The sequence below is a fragment of the Cebus imitator genome, unplaced genomic scaffold, assembly GCF_001604975.1.
Source record: "Cebus imitator isolate Cc_AM_T3 unplaced genomic scaffold, Cebus_imitator-1.0 Scaffold6, whole genome shotgun sequence".
NCBI lineage: Eukaryota > Metazoa > Chordata > Mammalia > Primates > Cebidae > Cebus > Cebus imitator.
Window position 1 is genome coordinate 3,828,160 of NW_016107321.1, and position 19,324 is coordinate 3,847,483.

At 45.1% G+C, this 19,324-nt stretch overlaps 1 protein-coding gene across 2 annotated transcripts in view; it reads left to right on the forward strand.

The window, feature by feature from the left end:
• Positions 1-18,390, forward strand: part of PRKN (parkin RBR E3 ubiquitin protein ligase) — a 1,415,352-nt gene extending 1,396,962 nt beyond the window's left edge. For both annotated transcript variants that reach the window (XM_017537276.2, XM_037741740.1), the window contains exons 11-12: positions 12,340-12,457; positions 18,132-18,390. In XM_017537276.2, the coding sequence (XP_017392765.1) occupies positions 12,340-12,457; positions 18,132-18,244 (231 nt within the window). In that variant the 3' untranslated portion in view covers positions 18,245-18,390. The remainder of the gene's footprint in view (positions 1-12,339; positions 12,458-18,131) is intronic.
• Positions 18,391-19,324: the final 934 nt, after the last annotated feature.

The window sequence follows — 19,324 nt, forward strand, 5'->3', positions numbered from 1 at the left end:
GGTCTCTCTGTCTTTGTTGACTGCAGTGTATGCGGTTCTCCATAGGTCTGCAGGCTAGTGACATCAGCATCACCTAGGAATTTGTTACGTGGCCCGTTGTTGAGCCCAATCCCCGACCTACAGATTCAGACCCAGAGGGGCCGTGGGGGAGACGCAGCAGTGTGTGGGTCAGCACGTGCTTCCGGTGCTGCTGGTTTGCAAGCCACAGTTCCCCTACCGGGGAAGCTCCACAAGGCAGGGATTGTTGGCTTGCTATTTGTCTGTTGTCTCTCTTGTTACTGGGATGTATCCCCAGTGTCCAGGACAGTGCCTGGCACATCTTAGACACCCAACAAATGTTTCTTGAATGAAAATATTTCCGCATTCACTCTAGCGAAAATAATAGTCTGCTCTGTGCTGGAATAACTACACTTTGCACAAAAGACAGGCTCTGTTGTCTGCTTTCGCTCCTTCTTCCATCCTATTAGTGATGATTCCACATTCAGAATCCCATCGATGTTGATAATTTTGGTCACTGCTGGCCTAAGCCAACCATGAACTAGAGAACTCCATTACCAAAAATATAAATGAGCTTCTTTTCTAGCTCAAGTGTAGATTTTCCCATATGTCAACTTGTAACAATAGTGGAACACAAAGCACTTTTAAAATAACCAATAAATGGTACCTATTAATAATCCTGCTACTTAATGTTTATGTTGCGCCATTTCCCCCTTTAATCTCAAAATAGACTGATAGATATTTACTTCACTTCCCCTTCAGGAAGCAGTTGAGGCCGCCATGAGGCACGACTCTATGAGATCTCATCTGCTGCACTTGGTACACATTCCACTCATAGCAGAAATCGCCACTATTAGAATCATTGTCAAAATGCCCTTCTGGTCGGGCATTGTGCTGTAATCCCAGCACTTTGGGAGGCCAAGGTGGGTGGATCACCTGAGGTCAAGAGTTCAAGACCAGCCTGGCCATGTTGAAATCCCATCTCTACTAAAAATACAAAAATTACCCAGATGTGGTGGTGCGCACCTGTAGTCCCAGCTACTCAGGAGGCTGAGGCACGAGAATCGCTTGAACCCAGGAGGCAGAGCTTGTAGGGAGCGGAGATTGCGTCACTGCACTCTAGCCTAGGCGACAGAGCCAGACTTTGTCTCAAAAAAACAAAAAAGAAAAAGCCCTTCTGAATTGCATTCTAAAGCATGGCTTGCGGAGCTTGGAGGTTAGTGGAGAGAGTTTAGCCTTGTATTCCCCACAGCCCTTTACTAGACACCCCATTAAATCCCAACACTCTAATGATTTTTTAAAAAATATAACAAAGTACATTTAAATATATATGGCCGGGCGCGGTGGCTCACGCCTGTAATCTCAGCACTTTGGGAGGCCAAGATGGGCAGATCACCTGAGGTCAGGAGTTCAAGACCAGCCTGACCAATATGGAGAAACCCCCTCTCTACTAAAAATACGAAATTATCCAGGCGTTGTTGCAGACTCCTGTAATCCCAGCTACTTGGGAGGCTGAGGCAGGAGAATCGGGAGGCTGAGGTTGCGGTGAGCCAAGATCACGCCATTGCACTCCACCCTGGGCAACAAGAGCCAAACTCCATCTCAAAATAATTAATACACACACACACACACACACACACACACACACACACACATATACATATTCTCCAAAAAGAGATGGTAATAAAACAACGTGAAAACAACAGATCACGTTGTGGTGACACCCTTCTCCAAGCGGTAACGTTGATAAACTCAAGGCCCCTGAAAGGTGATGCCGTTTTCTTTCTCACCAGCAGGCGGCGGGCTGCTCACACGCGGCAGTGCTCAGCCGGCCCACCTGCGCGACTGCGAGCGGGGCAGGCTGCTGCCTGCAGAGGTGCAAGGTTTCCGTGTCTGTGAGAAGAGAGGCGAGCCTTGGTGAGAAAGCTGGAATTCAAAAGCTGCCATTCACCCGAAAGCATTCATAGCTGAACTAAGCCAACTATGTTTTCCTGATTCATGGCAGTCTGCTCTTTTTTGGAAAATAGGCTTAAATTGATTTTTAGGATTAGAATATACTTGTCTAATTATTGGCTACACAGGTGTCACAAGTTTATCTTAAAGCAGGAAGGACACATATGCAGTCCCTCAAGTTATTCTAGCTTCAATATATAACAATGTGTCTCCTGGACGCTAATTCAGGTTTGTTTGGTTTTTTTTTCTTTTCTTTTTTTTTTTTTTTTTTTTTTTTTGAGATGGAGTCTTGCTCTGTCACCCAGGCTGGAGTGCAGTGGCGTATCTCTGCTCACTGCAACCTCTGCCTCCTGGGTTCAAGCGATTCTCCTGCCTCAGCCTCCCGAGTAGATGGGACTACCGGTACCCACCATAATGCCCGGCTATTTTTTTTTTTTTTTTTAAGTAGAGACCGGGTTTCACCCAGTTAGCCAGGATGGTCTCAATCTCCTGATCTTGTGATCCACCCGCCTCAGCCTCCCAAAGTGCTGGGATTATAGTCGTGAGCTACCACGCCCGGCCTAATTCAGCTTTTAAAACCTATAAAAGTACATTTTTATTTAACTGTGGGGGTTTTTGTTAGTTTGTTTGTTTATAGAGACAGGGTCTCATTATATTGCCCAGTCTAGTCTTGAACTCCTAGTCTCAAGTGATTCCCCTGCCTCGGCCTCCCATACTTGTGTTTCTAAAGGAAAGTTAAGGCCAATCCAGGCCTTCAGTGGTCTTTTCCATGTCTGCAAACTCCCATCGTCTCATATTCCTGACTCTTTAGAGATGATCGTGATTATTACAATAACAAAATAGTAATGTTGGTTCTCGTAGAAGACACACGGTTAGTTTCAGGGTGCACCAGGCTCTGTGCTAAGCTGTTTGTGTGTTGATCCCACTCGCAATGACCCTTGTGAGGTTATTCCTCTTAAGCCACAGATGGACAATCATGACAGTAATTGACCTTTCTAAGGGAATTTTGATTCTCTCTCTCTCTCTCCATATATATACACATTCAGAATCCCATCTATGTTGATAATTTTGGTCACTGCTGATCTAAGCCAACCATATATATGTGTGTGTGTGTGTGTGTGTGTGCATAGAGATCTATATATGAAATATATCTTCTATAATCATATGAAATATATATGAAATATTTATAATATACTTATATATAGATCTCTATAATATACTTATATATATTTCATATATATATATATATGAAATTTCTATTTTCAGCCATGAAGTATGTTAGGAGAGAGACTTGTCCCGTTCTACCCCCACCTCCATGATGCATGTGCACACACATACATGCAATTCCTCCTGTCATGGGTGAGCAGTAGACGGGCACAGAGTTCTGCAATTACCTAACTGTTATACTGCCATGTGAGAGCCACACTTTACTGCAGAATCAGACAGTGATGCTGAATCACAACAAAACCTTCCCCTTCTGGCAACAAAATAAGCAGGCTTTGCTTTCAAGCTTGATGACTAAGGTGGGAACAGAGGGTAAGCTATCCAGCTTGCCTTGTTATTCTTCAGACCCAAAGGGAGACTCACCCTCCAGAGGATGAATGGTTCCCATACTGCCCCTTGAAACCCCTTGGGGCATTTTTAAGGGATCTAATTTCTGTACCCCGCCACAGACATGCTGAGTCCAAGTCTCCAGGGTCGGAACGCAAGCCTTGGCATCCTTTTTGGAATCTTTTTGGTGATCCTGAACCTGCGGGCACTCAGCCACTGCTTGAGATCATTCCAGAAGGATTTAAACATCAGCATGATGACACTCATGAAGGAAGCAAAGCAAAGATGTGCTCATCCTGGTAGAAATCCCCTCTCAGGGGCGGGCAAGGTGGCTCATGCCTGTAATCCCAGCACTTTGGGAGGCCAAGGCAGGTGGATCACTGGAGGTCAAGAGTTCAAAACCAGCCTCACCAACAAGGTGAAACCCCCTCTCTATAAAAGAAAGAAAGAAAGAGACAGAGAGAGAGACAGAGAGAGAGAGAGAGAGAGACAGAGAGAGAGAGACAGAGAGAGAGAGACAGAGAAAGAGAAAGAAAGAAGAAAGAAAAAAAAAGAAAGAAGAAAGAAAGAAAGAAAGAAAGGAAGGAAGGAAAGAAAGGAAGAAGAAAGAAAGAAAGAAAAGAAAGAAAAGAAAGAAAGAAAGAAAGAGAAAGAAAGAAAGAAAGAAAGAAAGAAAGAAAGAAAGAAAGAAAGAAAGAAAGAAAGAAAGAAAGAAAGAAATCCCCTCTCAGAAGTGGCAAAGGTCTAACCCAGTGGCCTGGGCACTGCCCAGGGTCATGGGGCCGGCAGTAGTCACTGGGTCTGGGACTCTCCTCCCTCCCCATGGATCCTCTGGACCAGGATAGGAAGCACAGGGATAGCTGTGATGCTGAGAAGGGCAGGGACTGCAAGGGCCTTCTTGATGGCCTGTCCCACGTGTCAGGTGCAGTGGGACAGCTGGAGACGATGAGGACAAAGAAAGGATATGAGCTTTGGCAGCCAGGGCCTCCTGGTGTCCTTCTTGAGAGTACTTTCAGCAGGCTGGGGAAGGGAGAGCTGGGGGGCAGCAGTGATGGCCCAGGGCAGAAGAGCAGGTGGGCAGCTGGGAGTGGAGTTGCAGTGCTGGTGCTGGGGAGGTGGGCCGCTGCAGCAAGGTGGGGGCTGGGCAGCTTCTCCCGCTGCCTTTGCCGCAAGCTGGGTGGTGGTGGTGGTGATGGTGGTTTTTGTCGTTTTGAGAGAGTCTTGCTCTGTCACTCAAGCTGCAGTACAGTGGCATGAGCTCAGCTCACTGCAACCTCTGCCTTCCAGGTTCAAGTGATTCTCATGCTTCAGGCTCCCGAGTAGCTGGGACTACAGGTGCATGCCACCACACCCAGCTAATACATATATTTTATTAGAGACAGGGTTTCACCATGTTGCCCAGGCTGATCTCAAACTCCCGACCACTTGCACTGACCTCCCAGAGTGCTGGGATTACAGGCATGAGCCACCGCATCTGGCCACAAGCTCAAAAGTCCCCGGGGACCTTCACATCTCCGTGACAGGGGTATGAACCCAGGCAGCTCAGGCCTCCGATTCTGAATTGGCTGCTTGAAGGCCAGGTGACCTGGGTCTTATTTAGTTTCCTGAGACTCTGATTTCTCCAGCTGAAATAGTTAATGACAAGGTCCATCCTTCGGGGATGTCACAGTTACTACATTCCCTGATGTGGACAGAGCCGCTGCCACACAGTGCCCTTCCTCATGTAACAGAACCTTACTTTTCTTCTTCGAAGCCTTCCCCTCCTGGGCACTGGGATCCTGGACCCACCAGCCAGCCCTCCCTCTAACGCCCTGCAGTTCTGTTTTCCCCATTCAGAGGTCTGAGTCATCGAATTAATGGATAGTTAAACAGCACAAGTAGTGTTTGAGGAACAGAATTCCATGTCATGCATCAGGAAAGGAACACTGAAATTTGACTTCTAAGTCAGATAACAGAACTACTTCATGTTCAATGGGGGAATAAAACCATAACCTTTAAGCACATATTATCTACCAGGAAAAAAAAAAAAGACATACCTTATCAGTTTTCTACACCTTAACCCCTAACTCCCCAATCAAGGCTATGATCTGCCTGGGCCCTTGTCAGTCCCAGGAGGTCAGAGTGAATGCCACCCCCACGGCAAGAGAACGTTGGTAGCTGTCCTGCCGGCTTACGAGAAACTCCCCTAGCTTGGTACTGTTAAAAGAAAACTTCAGACACATTAAATTTATCAGACTTTAATTAAGAAAAAAACAAAAAAGTAATTCATGAATTGGGCATACTCCAGAATCACAGCAGATTCAGAAAGACTCCAAGGGTCCCTCGTGGTCAGAACAAACTTATTGACAAAAAGGGAAGTGAGGTACAGAAACCGGAAGTAAGGCACAGAAACCGGAAATGGGGTACAGAAAGCCATTTTGGTTACAGGTTGGCGAGGGCCTTATCTGAACAGTTGGAGCTCTCAGCAGTGTCTGAAGCAGGGCTGCTGGGACTGGCCAAGACCCAGCTATTGTTACAGGCGCACACTCCTAAGTTAAGCCTTCAATCCTGTCTGCTTATTAAGTTAGACACACTCCTAAGTTGGGTTTTCAATCTTGGCTAAGTTTATCCACAAGGACTCAAATACAGAAGTATGGAGTCCTTCTTAGGCCATACTCAGTTCGCTTTCACACTACTAAAAACCATTTTGCGCTCTCAGGATTTTTTTTTCCCAGGGTTTGGGATATTTTCTCCTCCCCAGGCTTTCTCCTCTGTCTCTGACCTTCAGTGTGGGCATCTCCGTGAGGGGGTCCTTGACTCCTTGGCTCATGTGTGCCTCGGTCCCTCAGCAGCTCCGGGTGTCCTGTCCAGTGGACCTGGCCGTCCCTCTCAGCCCACACGGCTGCCCACGGCTTGCAGGGACCCAAGCTCAGCCAGGAAGCCTCAGCCTCAGGCTCCAGATCCTAATCGGCCCCTAGGGCCAGTGATAGAGGTTTCAATATTTCCAGTCCTGAAGAAGCTGCACATTCAATTAACCAGGAAAATGTGCTTTGTTTCCTAAACAAAACTCATTAAAACATGGAGTCTGTCTCAGTCAGTTGGGGCTTCTATAACAAAGTATCAGAGACTGGGCAGCTTATCAGCAACAAACATTGATTTTTCTGAGTTCTGGAGGCTGGAAGTCCAAGACCAGGGTGCCAGCATGGCTGGGTTCTGGGGAGGTCTCTTCCTGGCTGAGGACTGCTGGCTTCTCACTGCGTCTTCTCATAGTGGAAGAGGCAAGAGAGCTCTCTGGGGTCCCTTTAATAAGGACATGAATGTCATTCCTAAGGGCTCCACCCGCATGACCTAATCACCTCCCAAAGGCTTCACTTCCCAATAGCGTCACCTTGGTGGGCAGCATTTCAACATATTGATCTGGGGAAGAAGTAACATTCAGCCCCTCTACACAGTCTGTGAAGGAAATGATAATGGTGCATATCCCTGTAGGTGAAAACAGAAATTAGTGCTCTCAATTTTCTCTCTTCCCGTCTAAGGATCAAGCCCTGCTAGCTACCTCCCTCTCTCCTGAGTGAACTGGCGCATCCAGTAGCTCCATGCACTCTGGTGTGGAAATGTTTGCCTAGGGAGTCTTTTGAAATCACTCCTAGGTACTAAGCTCGTAGCGCCCTGATTTGAAGGAGGCTTGCCGCTGGAGACGTTAGATCCAGGGCTCTCTGGGGAAATCCTAGTGGCTCCCTGGTGGGCCTGCATGTTACACCCACTCTGCTTTGTGTGCCCTGGGGATCAGAAGTCAAAGAAAATTGGTATTTTGAGAAGCAATTATCTCGTTTCCTTTGCCATAATTTTAATCTTTCTTCCTGGAAAGAACAAAGCATATTAATATAAATTTGCAATTTTCCAGTGTGTAATTTCCCTCCAATAATGTGCTATTGACAGGCAGGAGGTTTCTTGAAGTTGAGCTCCGAATCTCTCTCTTGGGCTGAGCATAACATCCCTTGTTAGAATAAATATTGTATTCATGCAGTTGAAAATGCTCTTAACTTGGCAACATGGAACCAAGGCTTTAGTTGCACACACCTGAGTCAGAGACTTCAGCCCCTGATTGCACCTCCTGCAGACAAGGCCTCCCAGATAAGCACTGAGACTCCGGAGTTTCGCAAGCCTGCCCTCGGTGATAAACTGTCCACACAGGTTGTGAGTACTAGGATATTTGCAGTCATTTCTGCCATTTTATTTTATACTTTCTATTATTTTCTACATTTCTGTAGTTTTGCTTCTTGCCTTCTTTCTGAATAACTCTTTTGTTTGCCTTTTCTACTGTATTTTTCCTTGTTTAGAGGCAAAATGCTTTCTTTCTTTTATTTTATTGATTACCCTAGAATGTAACCATATATTAATGTAAAAAAATCTAATGACCCTGTGCCTGAATCATGCCAGCACCTTAGCATCATCCAGGTCTCACACTTCTGTGTTATTCTTGTCTGGCATCTAGGTCTATTTTATTTTATTATTATTATTATTATTATTATTTTGAGATGAAGTCTTATTCCGTTGCTCAAACTGGAGTGCAGTGGCGTGATTTCAGCTCACTGCAACTTCCACGTCCCAGGTTCAAGAGATTCTCCTGCCTCTCCTGAGTAGCTGGGATTACAGGAGTGTGCCACCAAGCCCAGCTAATTTTTTGTATTTTTAGTAGAGACGGGGTTTCGCTATGTTGGCCAAGCTGGTCTTGAACTCCTGACCTCAGGTGATCCACCAACCCCGGCCTCCCAAAGTGCTGGGATTATAGATGTAAGCCATTGCACTCGACCTACTTTGATTTTTTTTTTAAACCAGCAAATTAAGCATCGTTTACAGTTGTATAGAATGAGTATTTCCTGTGACTTACCATGCATGACCCATCTTCTTTCCTCGCAGCTTCTTCTTGAAGCTCCTGGCTCCTTCTGGACCTTTCCTGTTTCCATATTTCTTTAGTGATCTTCTGTTGATAGGAAATGCTGTGTTTTATGACTGGTTTTTTTTATGCTCATTCTTAAAAACTAATTTTGCTTGGATCGAATTCTAAGTGGGCTGGCATTTTCTGTCAGTGCTTTGAAGATGCCATCACTGTCTGCAAGCACCCATGCATTAAGAAATCAGCCGGAGCAGCAATTGTGACTTCTTTGTAGATAATTCATGTTCTCTTTGTCGCTGTCTTCAAACACTGTTTCTCCCTCATGCTCTTTTTATCACCTTCTAGAACTCTAATTAGAAAAACACTGGACCTTCTCACCTTATCCCCCCATCCCTTAATCTCCTCTTCATATTTTTCACTTCTTGGCATTTTATGTAATTTCTTCAGCTCCATCTTTCAGTTCACAAATTTTCATTTGTGTCTAATTTGCTATGTAACTCATCAACTGAGTTTCTAATTTTAATTATTGGTGTTTAATGTCCAGAAAAATGGACAAAGCAAAGAAATTTGTTTCTTTTTCACATCTCCCTAGTTAATTGTAACAGTCTCTTATACCATTATCATGACCTTTATTTATGTATTTAAACATAACAAACATATTTATTTTATACTCTGTGTGGGGTTTTTTTTTTTTTTTTTTTTTTTTTTTTGAGACGGAGTTTCGCCCTTGTTACCCAGGCTGGAGTGCAATGGTGCGATCTCGGCTCACCACAATCTCCGCCTCCTGGGTTCAGGCAATTCTCCTGCCTCAGCCTCCTGAGTAGCTGGGACTACAGGCACGCGCCACCATGCCCAGCTAATTTTTTTTTTGTAGTTTTAGTAGAGACGGGGTTTCACCATGTTGACCAGGATGGTCTCGATCTCTTGACCTCGTGATCCACCCGCCTCGGCCTCCCAAAGTGCTGGGATTACAGGCTTGAGCCACCGTGCCCGGCCAGGGTTTTTTAAATAGAGTCTCACTCCATCACTGGGGCTGGTGTGCAGTGGCAAAATCTCAGCTCACTGCAACCTCTGCCTCCCAGCTTGGAATATGTCTGCCTCAGCCTCCCAAGTAGCTGGGACTAACGGTGCATACCACCACACCTGACTAATTATTGTATTTTTGGCAGAGACAGGGTTTCCCCATGTTGGCCAGGCTGGTCTTGAACCTCCGACCTCAAGTGATGCGCCCACCTCAGCCTCCCAAAGTGCTGGTATTACAGGTGTGAGCCACCACACCTGGCCAATACTTTGTATCTGGCCATTCCAATGTCGACAGCCTTGGCTGGTTAGATTCTGTAGTTTCCGTAATCCTGTGACTTTCATTCATGTAGCTAGTTTTAGCCTGTTAACTTTTTTATTGTGATCCCAGCTTTCTTAGAATTTTGTTTGTGTAATTTCTTTGAGGTTTGGTTTTTTAAAGCGCTTTTCTACACAGAAGACACTTTTGCTTTAGCCTGGTTCCTGGGTATACTGCCAATTTGGTAATATTTCAAATTAATTTTTTGCTTAAGGGCTTTTAAAGCTAATCATATAGGATGAGTTCTTTTCACCAACCCTGTGTCTGAGGCTTGATGATTAGGAATGTTCAGAAAAATGTTTTCCACCTGCCACGTCACAGAATGCAGCCTGAGACCAGCACATAGCTGTCAATTCTCTCTTCTGGGCAGGCTTCCTCCCCAGCTTCCTCCACTGAGGACATTATCCTCAGGAGTCCAGGTCCTCTGTGTGTAGTACAACTGGGTTCTACCTCCCACCCTGCTCCAGTCCGAGGCTTTGTCTCCTGCCTGTGCCCTTAGGGCCTGGGAAGACCCAGATGGTGGGCAGCTGGGACTGAGAAGACAGCCCCACAGCAAACGCCCGGCTCCTTCCTCCCAACCAGGAAGATTTAATCTGTCTTTTAGGATTTCCTTTACCTTCCCACCCTATCAGCCATGCATTTAAAAAGACATTTATTTTTCCATATTTGATCCAGCGTTTTTAGGTGTGTGGACCTGGGAGAAATTGTCCTCCACATGCAGTATGTTGCTAAAAAATGGCACTTTGAAATTACTTTCTAGTAAGTAAAATCATATTTTTCTCCAATTTGTATGACTTAGCAACTTGCCACCAGTAATTGTAAACCGATGCTACAGAGCTACAGACTCCTAGGCCTGAAAAAGAAAAGCATGGAAACATGAGGTGGGGGTGCATGTGGGTGGGGGTGGGGGTGTTTGCTCCATGTCACTAAGGGTTAGGATCACACTTGACTCTGTGGTGACTGGAAGACGAATCGTGAAGACACATACCTAGTTACCAAATCGTGAAATGGCCTTCACTAACCACAGCGTCCTCACTAGGCCTCTGCCATGAGTGGGTCTTAGGATGTCACGGAGCCTAAGGAAGCATTCAGTGACCCACTGCTGCATCCTGGCAGCTCAACTGACTCCACGCTATTCTAAGAAAGTATTCACAAATCACGTGACACCCTTGCAGTTATCAGAGGATGTTTCCTTTGTGCCTATGATGGCTCATTAAAGAAAGGAAATTGGCTTCACCCACCGACCAGCCCTAGGCAAATCTTGTCTGTGGTGCCCCCATCACTGTAAGGGTTGCACCCACGTGCCCCGCCCATTTCACGGGGTCCTATTTTGGATGACCGAAAGTTTAGTGGCTTCCTGGGCTGTGTCATTCATTCATTCACTCAGCTGAAAGGTACTGAGTGCCTGCTGTGTGCCAGGCGCTATGCCAGAAACTGGAGATAGAATGACTCAAACGTGATCTGGGCCCTGGAAGAATTCGCTTTCCACCGAAATAACAGAAACATGAACGCCACTTCCCATAGAAACTATTAAATCCAGCGCAGTTGTTTTCCTCATCATAATTCATGCACAAAGACTCAAAAACTTTAACATTTCACAAAGGCTTAGAATTCGAAAGTGAAATGACAAAGGTTGGATTCGTGTTTTTGATGATGCTGCATCTTAGCTAGGGATAATCATTGAATGGCTGGTCCTTAAGGCCACAGATCCTGAGCACAGCCAGCCCAGGACTTCTTGCTTCCTCTCCCACCCGAAAACCTGCTTGTATATAATGGTGCAGGTACCACCCAGCCCTCGTGACATGATTAATGTCACTGAACGTGTTCAAGAGCTTGCCACACTGGAGTCATTCTGAGACTTTGAAGAAATTAACTCATAGAATCCTCCATACCTCCAATGCAGAAGGCATTCTTCATCTAAGAGTTGAGGACTGTCAGAGAGCTTAGGGAATGTTTCCAGAGTCACTCCCCTGGGTGGAGCTGGGATTTGAACCAGACAGCCGGCTCCAGGGCCAGTCTTCACCCCCACCTATCAGCAGCTCCCACTGCCCTCTCGGGCACATCGACTTCATTTCCTTTTCTTGCTCCTGTCCCTTCTGTGACAACGTTTGGAGTCCTCCATTTGCCAGGTGCAAGGAAGGATAACAAGATGTGGGGCAAAGTTTAAAATCAAAGATTCCAGAGTCAACTGCTGTTCCTACTTACCAGCTTTGGGCCATGTTTTCACCCATCTAATCTTCAATGTGAAATAAAAACTAGATACTCCCCACCTGAGGAAGTGTCTGATGAGGAGTGTATATGAGCATTGATCACCTTGCCTGCGTGTTAAGCACCTGATAGGTGTTATTTATTACAATTATGCAAAACAACAGAATAGAGGATCTCACAGTACAGAACTGAACAGTGTTTTCCCCGCTCCTATGCACATGCCACAAGCCAGGGACAGCGTCCCCATCTGCCTAGTAGCTGTGGCTACTGTTTGTCAAATGTGTTGGTACTTAGGCTTTTTGCCCGAAGGCACTCCTGTCTTCAACAGTTTCCTGTACCAGCGTACAGGGAACCTAAACTCCAATCCCAATAATAGAGAGCTGAGATTGCATGCCTTTCTTCTTTGTTTTACCAGGCCTACAGAGTTGATGAAAGAGCCGCAGAGCAGGCTCGTTGGGAAGAAGCCTCCAAAGAAACCATCAAGAAAACCACCAAGCCCTGTCCCCGCTGCCATGTACCAGTCGAAAAAAATGGTGAGTCTGTGCTGAGTAGAGAACGAGGATGTTGTGGGCTCTTTGGGGAAAATCATAACAGTCAGAGATTCCAGGATTAAATGAGATGCTGTCTGAAGGTGCCTGGGATGTAGGGTAAGCCCTCGATAAATGTTACCCATTACCATTGTTAGTATTGTTGTTTTTGTTACACAAATATATTTAATGAGTGAGTAGTTCCACAGCTATGTGAGGCAGGCAGTTAGCATTTATGTGGCTGGAAAGGAAATAAATATAGAAACTAGAACTGAGATATGGAATGTGGTTGAGGATAAGTGCAGTGGGGAGGCAGCTGTGGTTTTTCCGTCCTCCCTGGTGACCTTCCCCAGTGCTGATGCTGCACTGTATGACCATATTGTCTGCTGACTGTCAGTCTATAGCCTTCCTCAGCGTTGCGACGTTATTCAAAATTAAACTCTCATGTATATTTAAAGATCCCTGTGGCCTGACCCTGATGACTCACAGCGGCCAATCGGGGACTTCCTGCTGTCTATCCAGGACATGTGAGGGCAAAACCAACACAACCAGTGCTCAGTGCTTTGTAAATGTGATGCACTTGTGCGTGTGCGAAGCAGACTCAGTGGTACCATCACAGATGAGCAATGACACGAAGCCAGGTGCAGCTTCTCCCAACTTCTCCTCAATGAGCATCAGCTACGCCCTGGCTGGCAGGTTGCCAGAGGTGGCTTGCAGGAGGGAAACTCGGCCATCCCAGGATGGGCACTGAAGCCTCTCTCTTTTCAGTTACGTCCTTCAGGAAGTCTTCTTTAACACAAACAAAAGTGTGCTTGACATATCCCAGAGCCGCAGGTGTAGGCTTAGCTCAGTCGAAGTCCTTAGTGCTGGATCAGTGGCTTCATGCAGAGAAAATAAAGAATTCACCCAGCACGTCCTTATTACTCCATGGCATGCAGCAATGTCCCTAGAAAATGCAGGGATTTGCATGCACCTATAAACAGCAGGAGGCATCAGTGAGTTCAAAGGAAAGAGCTTCTGTAGTCTCCACCACCGCTCACTGATGAGCACGTTGCACTGGGAACTGGGAGGGAAAGAACTCAGAAGGGCCCTTCCCAGGAGAAGATGTGCAATGGTTCGGGAGAAATGGGCCCAGTGATTCACTGACAAGGTTTTAAAGCACAGAGATTAGACAAGGTCTTGCTCTGTCGTCAGGCTGGAATGCAACGGTGCAATCTTGGCTCCGTGTAACCTCCGCCTCCCGAGTTCAAGCGATTCTCCTGCCTCAGCTTCCTGAGTAGCTGGGACTACGGGTGTATACCAACATGCCCAGCTAATTTTTTTAGAGACAGGGTTTCACCATGTTGGCCAGGATGGTCTTGATCTCTTGACCTCATGATCTGTCCACCTCAGCCTCCCAAAGTGCTGGGACTACAGGCGTGAGCCACCGCACCTGGCCTAATTTTTGTATTTTTTATTAGATACAGGGTTTCACTATATGTTGGCCAGGCTGATCTTGAACTCCTGATCTCAGATGATCTGTGCGCCTTGGCCTCCCAAAGTGCTGGGATTACAGATGTGAGCCACTGTGCCCGGCCTTAATTTTTTGTTGGTTTGGTTTGGTTTGGTTTGGTTTTTTAATAATCATTCTCTGGATTGGTGAGGACATCATAAGTTAGCATCACTTTCCTGGAAACCACTTTGGCAATGCCTGTGTAAAGACCCTGTAATCCATCTCTGAAAATCTCTCCTAAAGAAATAACCTGAAATACATAATATACAAACACACCCACACCCCCACACACATTTTAGGAAAAAGGTGCCAACTGCAGCATTATTTATATCAGGGTAAACTCAAAATCATCTAAGTGTCTAATGGCCCAGCATGAGAAGATGGGCTTATGGTGTGATAAACCCGTGGTAAAGCAACACACAGCCCCACAGTACAGTGTCACCAGGGTTAAGACTGCCACGGACTGTGGCTGCGTGAGCGCCAGTTTCCTCATTCACAAGGTGGGTTTCGGTGGGACTTCCTTACAGGCTGGGCAGGAGGAGTGAAAAAGTCAGTGTATCAAACGCACCCCGTGAGACGTGCACTGGCCTGTGTGGATGAGGAAGTCATGAAAGCAGGGGGGAAGGTTTACATCCATCCTAGTAAGAAATCCGAATGTCAAAGCAAGTGGCAGCACAGGCTGCCAGTTTTGCAATAAATGTATGTATGGGAAAAAACAGAGTCAGAAGAAAAAGACTGGAAACAAGATGTTACCATGTCATAGTCAGTAGCTCTGGGCATAATAGCATCAAAGATGACTTTATTTCTTTTTGTGCTTTTCTGTAATAAACATGTGTGATATATAACCTTAGCAAAACAGTTAGTAAGAATCAGCCAGGTCTCTGTCTGCAGATGGGGTGGGTAAGGGGCTCCTTAAACGCCCACTTCCAACAGGCGTCACAGGCAGGGCAGGCGGAGAATTTACTCAGCAGGTCTGGGGTCCGTCTCTTAGTGGCCTCCTCGTTAGCCAGGCTCTGGTGGTGGCAGTTTGCAAGATAAGAAATGGTCAGCAAGTCTGGGCGCAGTGGCTCACGCCTGTAGTCCCAGTTGGGTGGCAAAGGAGGGTGGTGGATCACCTGAAGTCAGGAGTTCAAGACCAGCCTGACCAACATGATGAAACTTTGTCTCCACTAAAAATACAAAAATTAGCCAGGCAAGCTGGTATGTGCCTGTAAGCCCAGGCTAAGCCCTGATGCTTTTCCCTACTTGGGAAGCTGAGGCAGGAGAATTACTTGAACCCAGGAGGCAGAATTTACAGTGAACCAAGATCACGCCACTGTGCTCCAACCTGAGCAACAGAGCAAGACTCTTGTCTCAAAAAAAAAAAAGGAAATGCTCAGCGAGCCTGGACCTGTTGCATTTTGTGTCACATAACACACAGCCCAGTCTTGTGGCCTTGAATACTATCCATATGCAGATGGCTTCCACATCTACATCCCACACTTACTCGCCCCTGTGTTTCCGGCGCAGGGCCTGTTTCTGAGGCCTAAATTGCCCCGACATTATAACAGAAGACTGTTAGAAGAGCCAGGGACTGTGTGTATATATATATATATAAAGCATATATATCAGCCAGACATGGTGACTCACGTCTGTAATCCCAGTACTTTGGGAAGCCTAGGTGGGCGAATCATGAGGTCAGGAGTTTGAGACCAGCCTGGTCAACATGGTTAAACCCCATCTCTACTTAAAATACAAAAATTAGCCAGGTGTGGTGGCAGGTGCCTGTAATCCCAACTACTCAGGAGGCTGAGGCAGGAGAATCGCTTCAACCCTGGAGGCGGAGGTTGCGGTGAGCTGAGATCACACCACTGCACTCCAGCCTGGTGACAGAGCAAGACTCTGTCTCAAAATAATAATTTTATATATATATATATATATATATACACACACATATATATATATATACACACATGTATCTATTTATGTATATATGCTTATATATATATTAAATATCACAATAAGAAACTTTCTCACTGTTTCATTTAGAATTGCTTTAAGAGTTCATTAAAGTTTTAATGTATTGCTCAATAATTTTGAATGAATATGATATCCTATGATCTCATAATGATCTGTTTTATGGTATGATAAAATATTTATATTTTAGAGAAACTTAAGTGGTTTTATAATGTCACACCATATAACGTATTATTTACATCATAAATATACAACTATTCAATATGTACTGAAACTGGCACAAACCTAAGTGGAAAGTATGAATATAAAAGTGTTGTAAGTTTTCTCCTTTATTTTCCACTCATCTGTAAATTTATGATCTTTAAAACAAGCCGGAAAGAAGTAGGAAAACAGGGATTTTACATGCACACAAGTTATCTTAAAACAAATGCCTATTGCTATATATTCATAAATATTTTAAATTAGTGAAAGTTCTCATGCCAGGTTTCTAATAATAAAAATGAGACAGCACCAAAGCAATTACTTGGAAAATTTGGCAGCAAAAATCAATTAACAAGGTAATTGGTAAGAGTGAGTAATAGGCCGGGTGCAGTGGCCCATGCCTATAATCCCAGCACTTTGGGAGGCTAAGGCGGGTGGATCACGAGGTCAAGAGATCGAGACCATCCTGGCCAACATGGTGAAACCCCGTCTCTACTAAAAATACAAAAATTAGCTGGGCATGGTGGCACAGCCTGTAGTCCCAGCTACTCGGGAGGCTGAGGTAGGAGAATTGCTTGAACCCAAGAGGCGGAGGTTGTGGTGAGCCAAGGTCGTGCCATTGCACTCCAGCCTGGGTAATAAGAGCGAAATTCCATCTCAAAAAAATAAAAAATAAAAAAACAGAGAGTGAGTAATGGAGCACTTTCAACGATAGGCAGGATTGAAGTGAAGAAACTGCGTTTGCCGGGGTTATCCAATAAATTCAGACAGAAACGGTTCTCTGCACATCCTCATGCAAACCACTTCCTCCTCACTTCAGTTCCCCCACAGCGACTGAAGCACGGGTGTTTCCCCTCCAGAAACTCATGGAGTCTACGTTTAACAAGTGAGGGAGGTGAATAATCCCAAAATAAGTCCCAAGATAACAGACTTTTCCTCTTGTGCCGAAGAGAACATGTTCTGTGAAAGAAAGGACGTTGGAATCACACAGAGCTTGGTTACATCTGAGTCTTCACCCTTTAAAAGTGCTTCACCTTGGGGAACTTCTACAGCAGAGTGATGCTCTTATCTCAAAGTGCTTTGGGAAGCAAATGAGATAACACACATAGAACATCTAGCATTATTGGTTACTTCCTTTCTATCCCTCTCATCTTAATTAAAATTTTGTATAGCATTAAGGAACATATTCCCCATTGAAAATAATATGCCAACAGGCTCGGTGGCTCACGCCTGTAATCCCAGCACTTTGGGAGGCTGAAGCAGGTGGATCACCTGAGGTCAGGAGTTCAAGACCGGCCTGGCCAACATGGCAAAACCCTATCTCTACTAAAAATACAAAAATGAGCTGGGCATGGTGGTGGATGCCTGTAATCCCAGCTACTTGAGAGGCTGAGGCGGGAGAATCACTTGAACCTGGGAGGCAGAGGTTGCAGTGAGGTGAGATTGCGCCACTGCACTCCAGCCTGAGGGATGAGAGCAAAACTCCATCTCAAAATAATAATAATAATAATAATAATATGCTATCCCAGTTCCTGTTTTATGAAATTGGCCAAGCCGAGTAAGTAGCACTATAGAAAGGGCAAAAATAAATCAAAATATATTTAAACAATTATACATTATATTGTTAATCATCAAATTTTATTAATTTATTTAAATATATTTGATATTTAAATATAAATATATTAATATTTTAAATATATTTAAACGAGGAATTGACCCCTATCTGTGGAACATGTAGCATTTGTCTCTAAATCCCATTTCAGGAGAATAAAGTCAGATTTACAAATAAAATCTGTTCTCGACAAAAGTGACATGGTTCAATTTCATTCATTTCTTAATGAATGTCATAACTTAGAGACGCCCTATCGTGCGTTCTGATTTTTTTTTCTCAGTTCAGTTTCTCTCTGCCCTTGTGTTGCTTCTGATTATTCACTTAGAAAGTAATGTCCAGGCTGGCGTGTTGGTTTGGGAATGCGTGTTTTCCAGGTATTTGCTGGGAACCCACCACACCTTTGTTTTCTGCCCCAACAGGAGGCTGCATGCACATGAAGTGTCCGCAGCCCCAGTGCAGGCTCGAGTGGTGCTGGAACTGTGGCTGCGAGTGGAACCGCGTCTGCATGGGGGACCACTGGTTCGACGTGTAGCCAGGGCAGCCAGGGCGCCCCATCGCCTGGTCCTGAGGGAGCATGCACGGTGTCCTACCTTCATTTGCTAATTCTCTTTCTGAACACACACACACACACGCAAACACACACGCAAACACACACACGCACACGCGCGTGCACACACCACACACTTCATTCAGGTTTCTTTCAAAGTCCAATTACAGCAAAATGACAGAAGAAGCTCCTGGATCCCTTTCACTTTGTCCATGAAAAACAGCAAAGCAAAATTACAGAGAAGCTCCTGAATCCCTTTCAGTTTGTCCCCCTAAAAAAAGACCAGCAGAGCCATCTGTGACACCAGCAAGAGGTGTTCTCAGCCTCAGGATGACACAAATCCTTAAGAAGTCTATCTATATAAATTGCATTGCCGGGCGCGGTGGCTCAAGCCTGTAATCCCAGCACTTTGGGAGGCCGAGGCGGGTGGATCACGAGGTCAAGAGATCAAGACCATCCTGGTCAACATGGTGAAACCCCGTCTCTACTAAAAATACAAAACATTAGCTGGGCATGGTGGTGCGTGCCTGTAATCCCAGCTACTCAGGAGGCTGAGTCAGGAGAATTGCCTGAACCCAGGAGGCGGAGGTTGCGGTGAGCCGAGATCGCGCCATTGCACTCCAGCCTGGGTAACAAGAAGAAACTCCGTCTCAAAAAAATTAAAAAAAAATAAAAATAAAAAAATAAATTGCATTAATGAAATAACAACTATGCATGAATCAACTTGCCAACTAAGTGAGAAATTAAGAGAGTTAATTTGAATGTTGAATGTTTGAATTACAGGGAAGAAATCAAGTTGATGTGCTTTCATTCCCCTTCCTTATTTGCAACTTTAGAAAGCAATTGTTTTTCTGAAAGTATTACAAAAGAAATCTATAATTTGATGTTGAGTATTCATTTTGCAGCTTGGAGATTTTACTGATACATTTGACTCCACTGTAAATGTAATGGATAAAGTGCCTATACAGGAGACATGTTTAGAAATGATTTCATAATGATATTCAATCTTAACAAAAGTGGACATTATTAAATCAGAATCTTTAAAGAGGAGCCTTTCCAGAACTA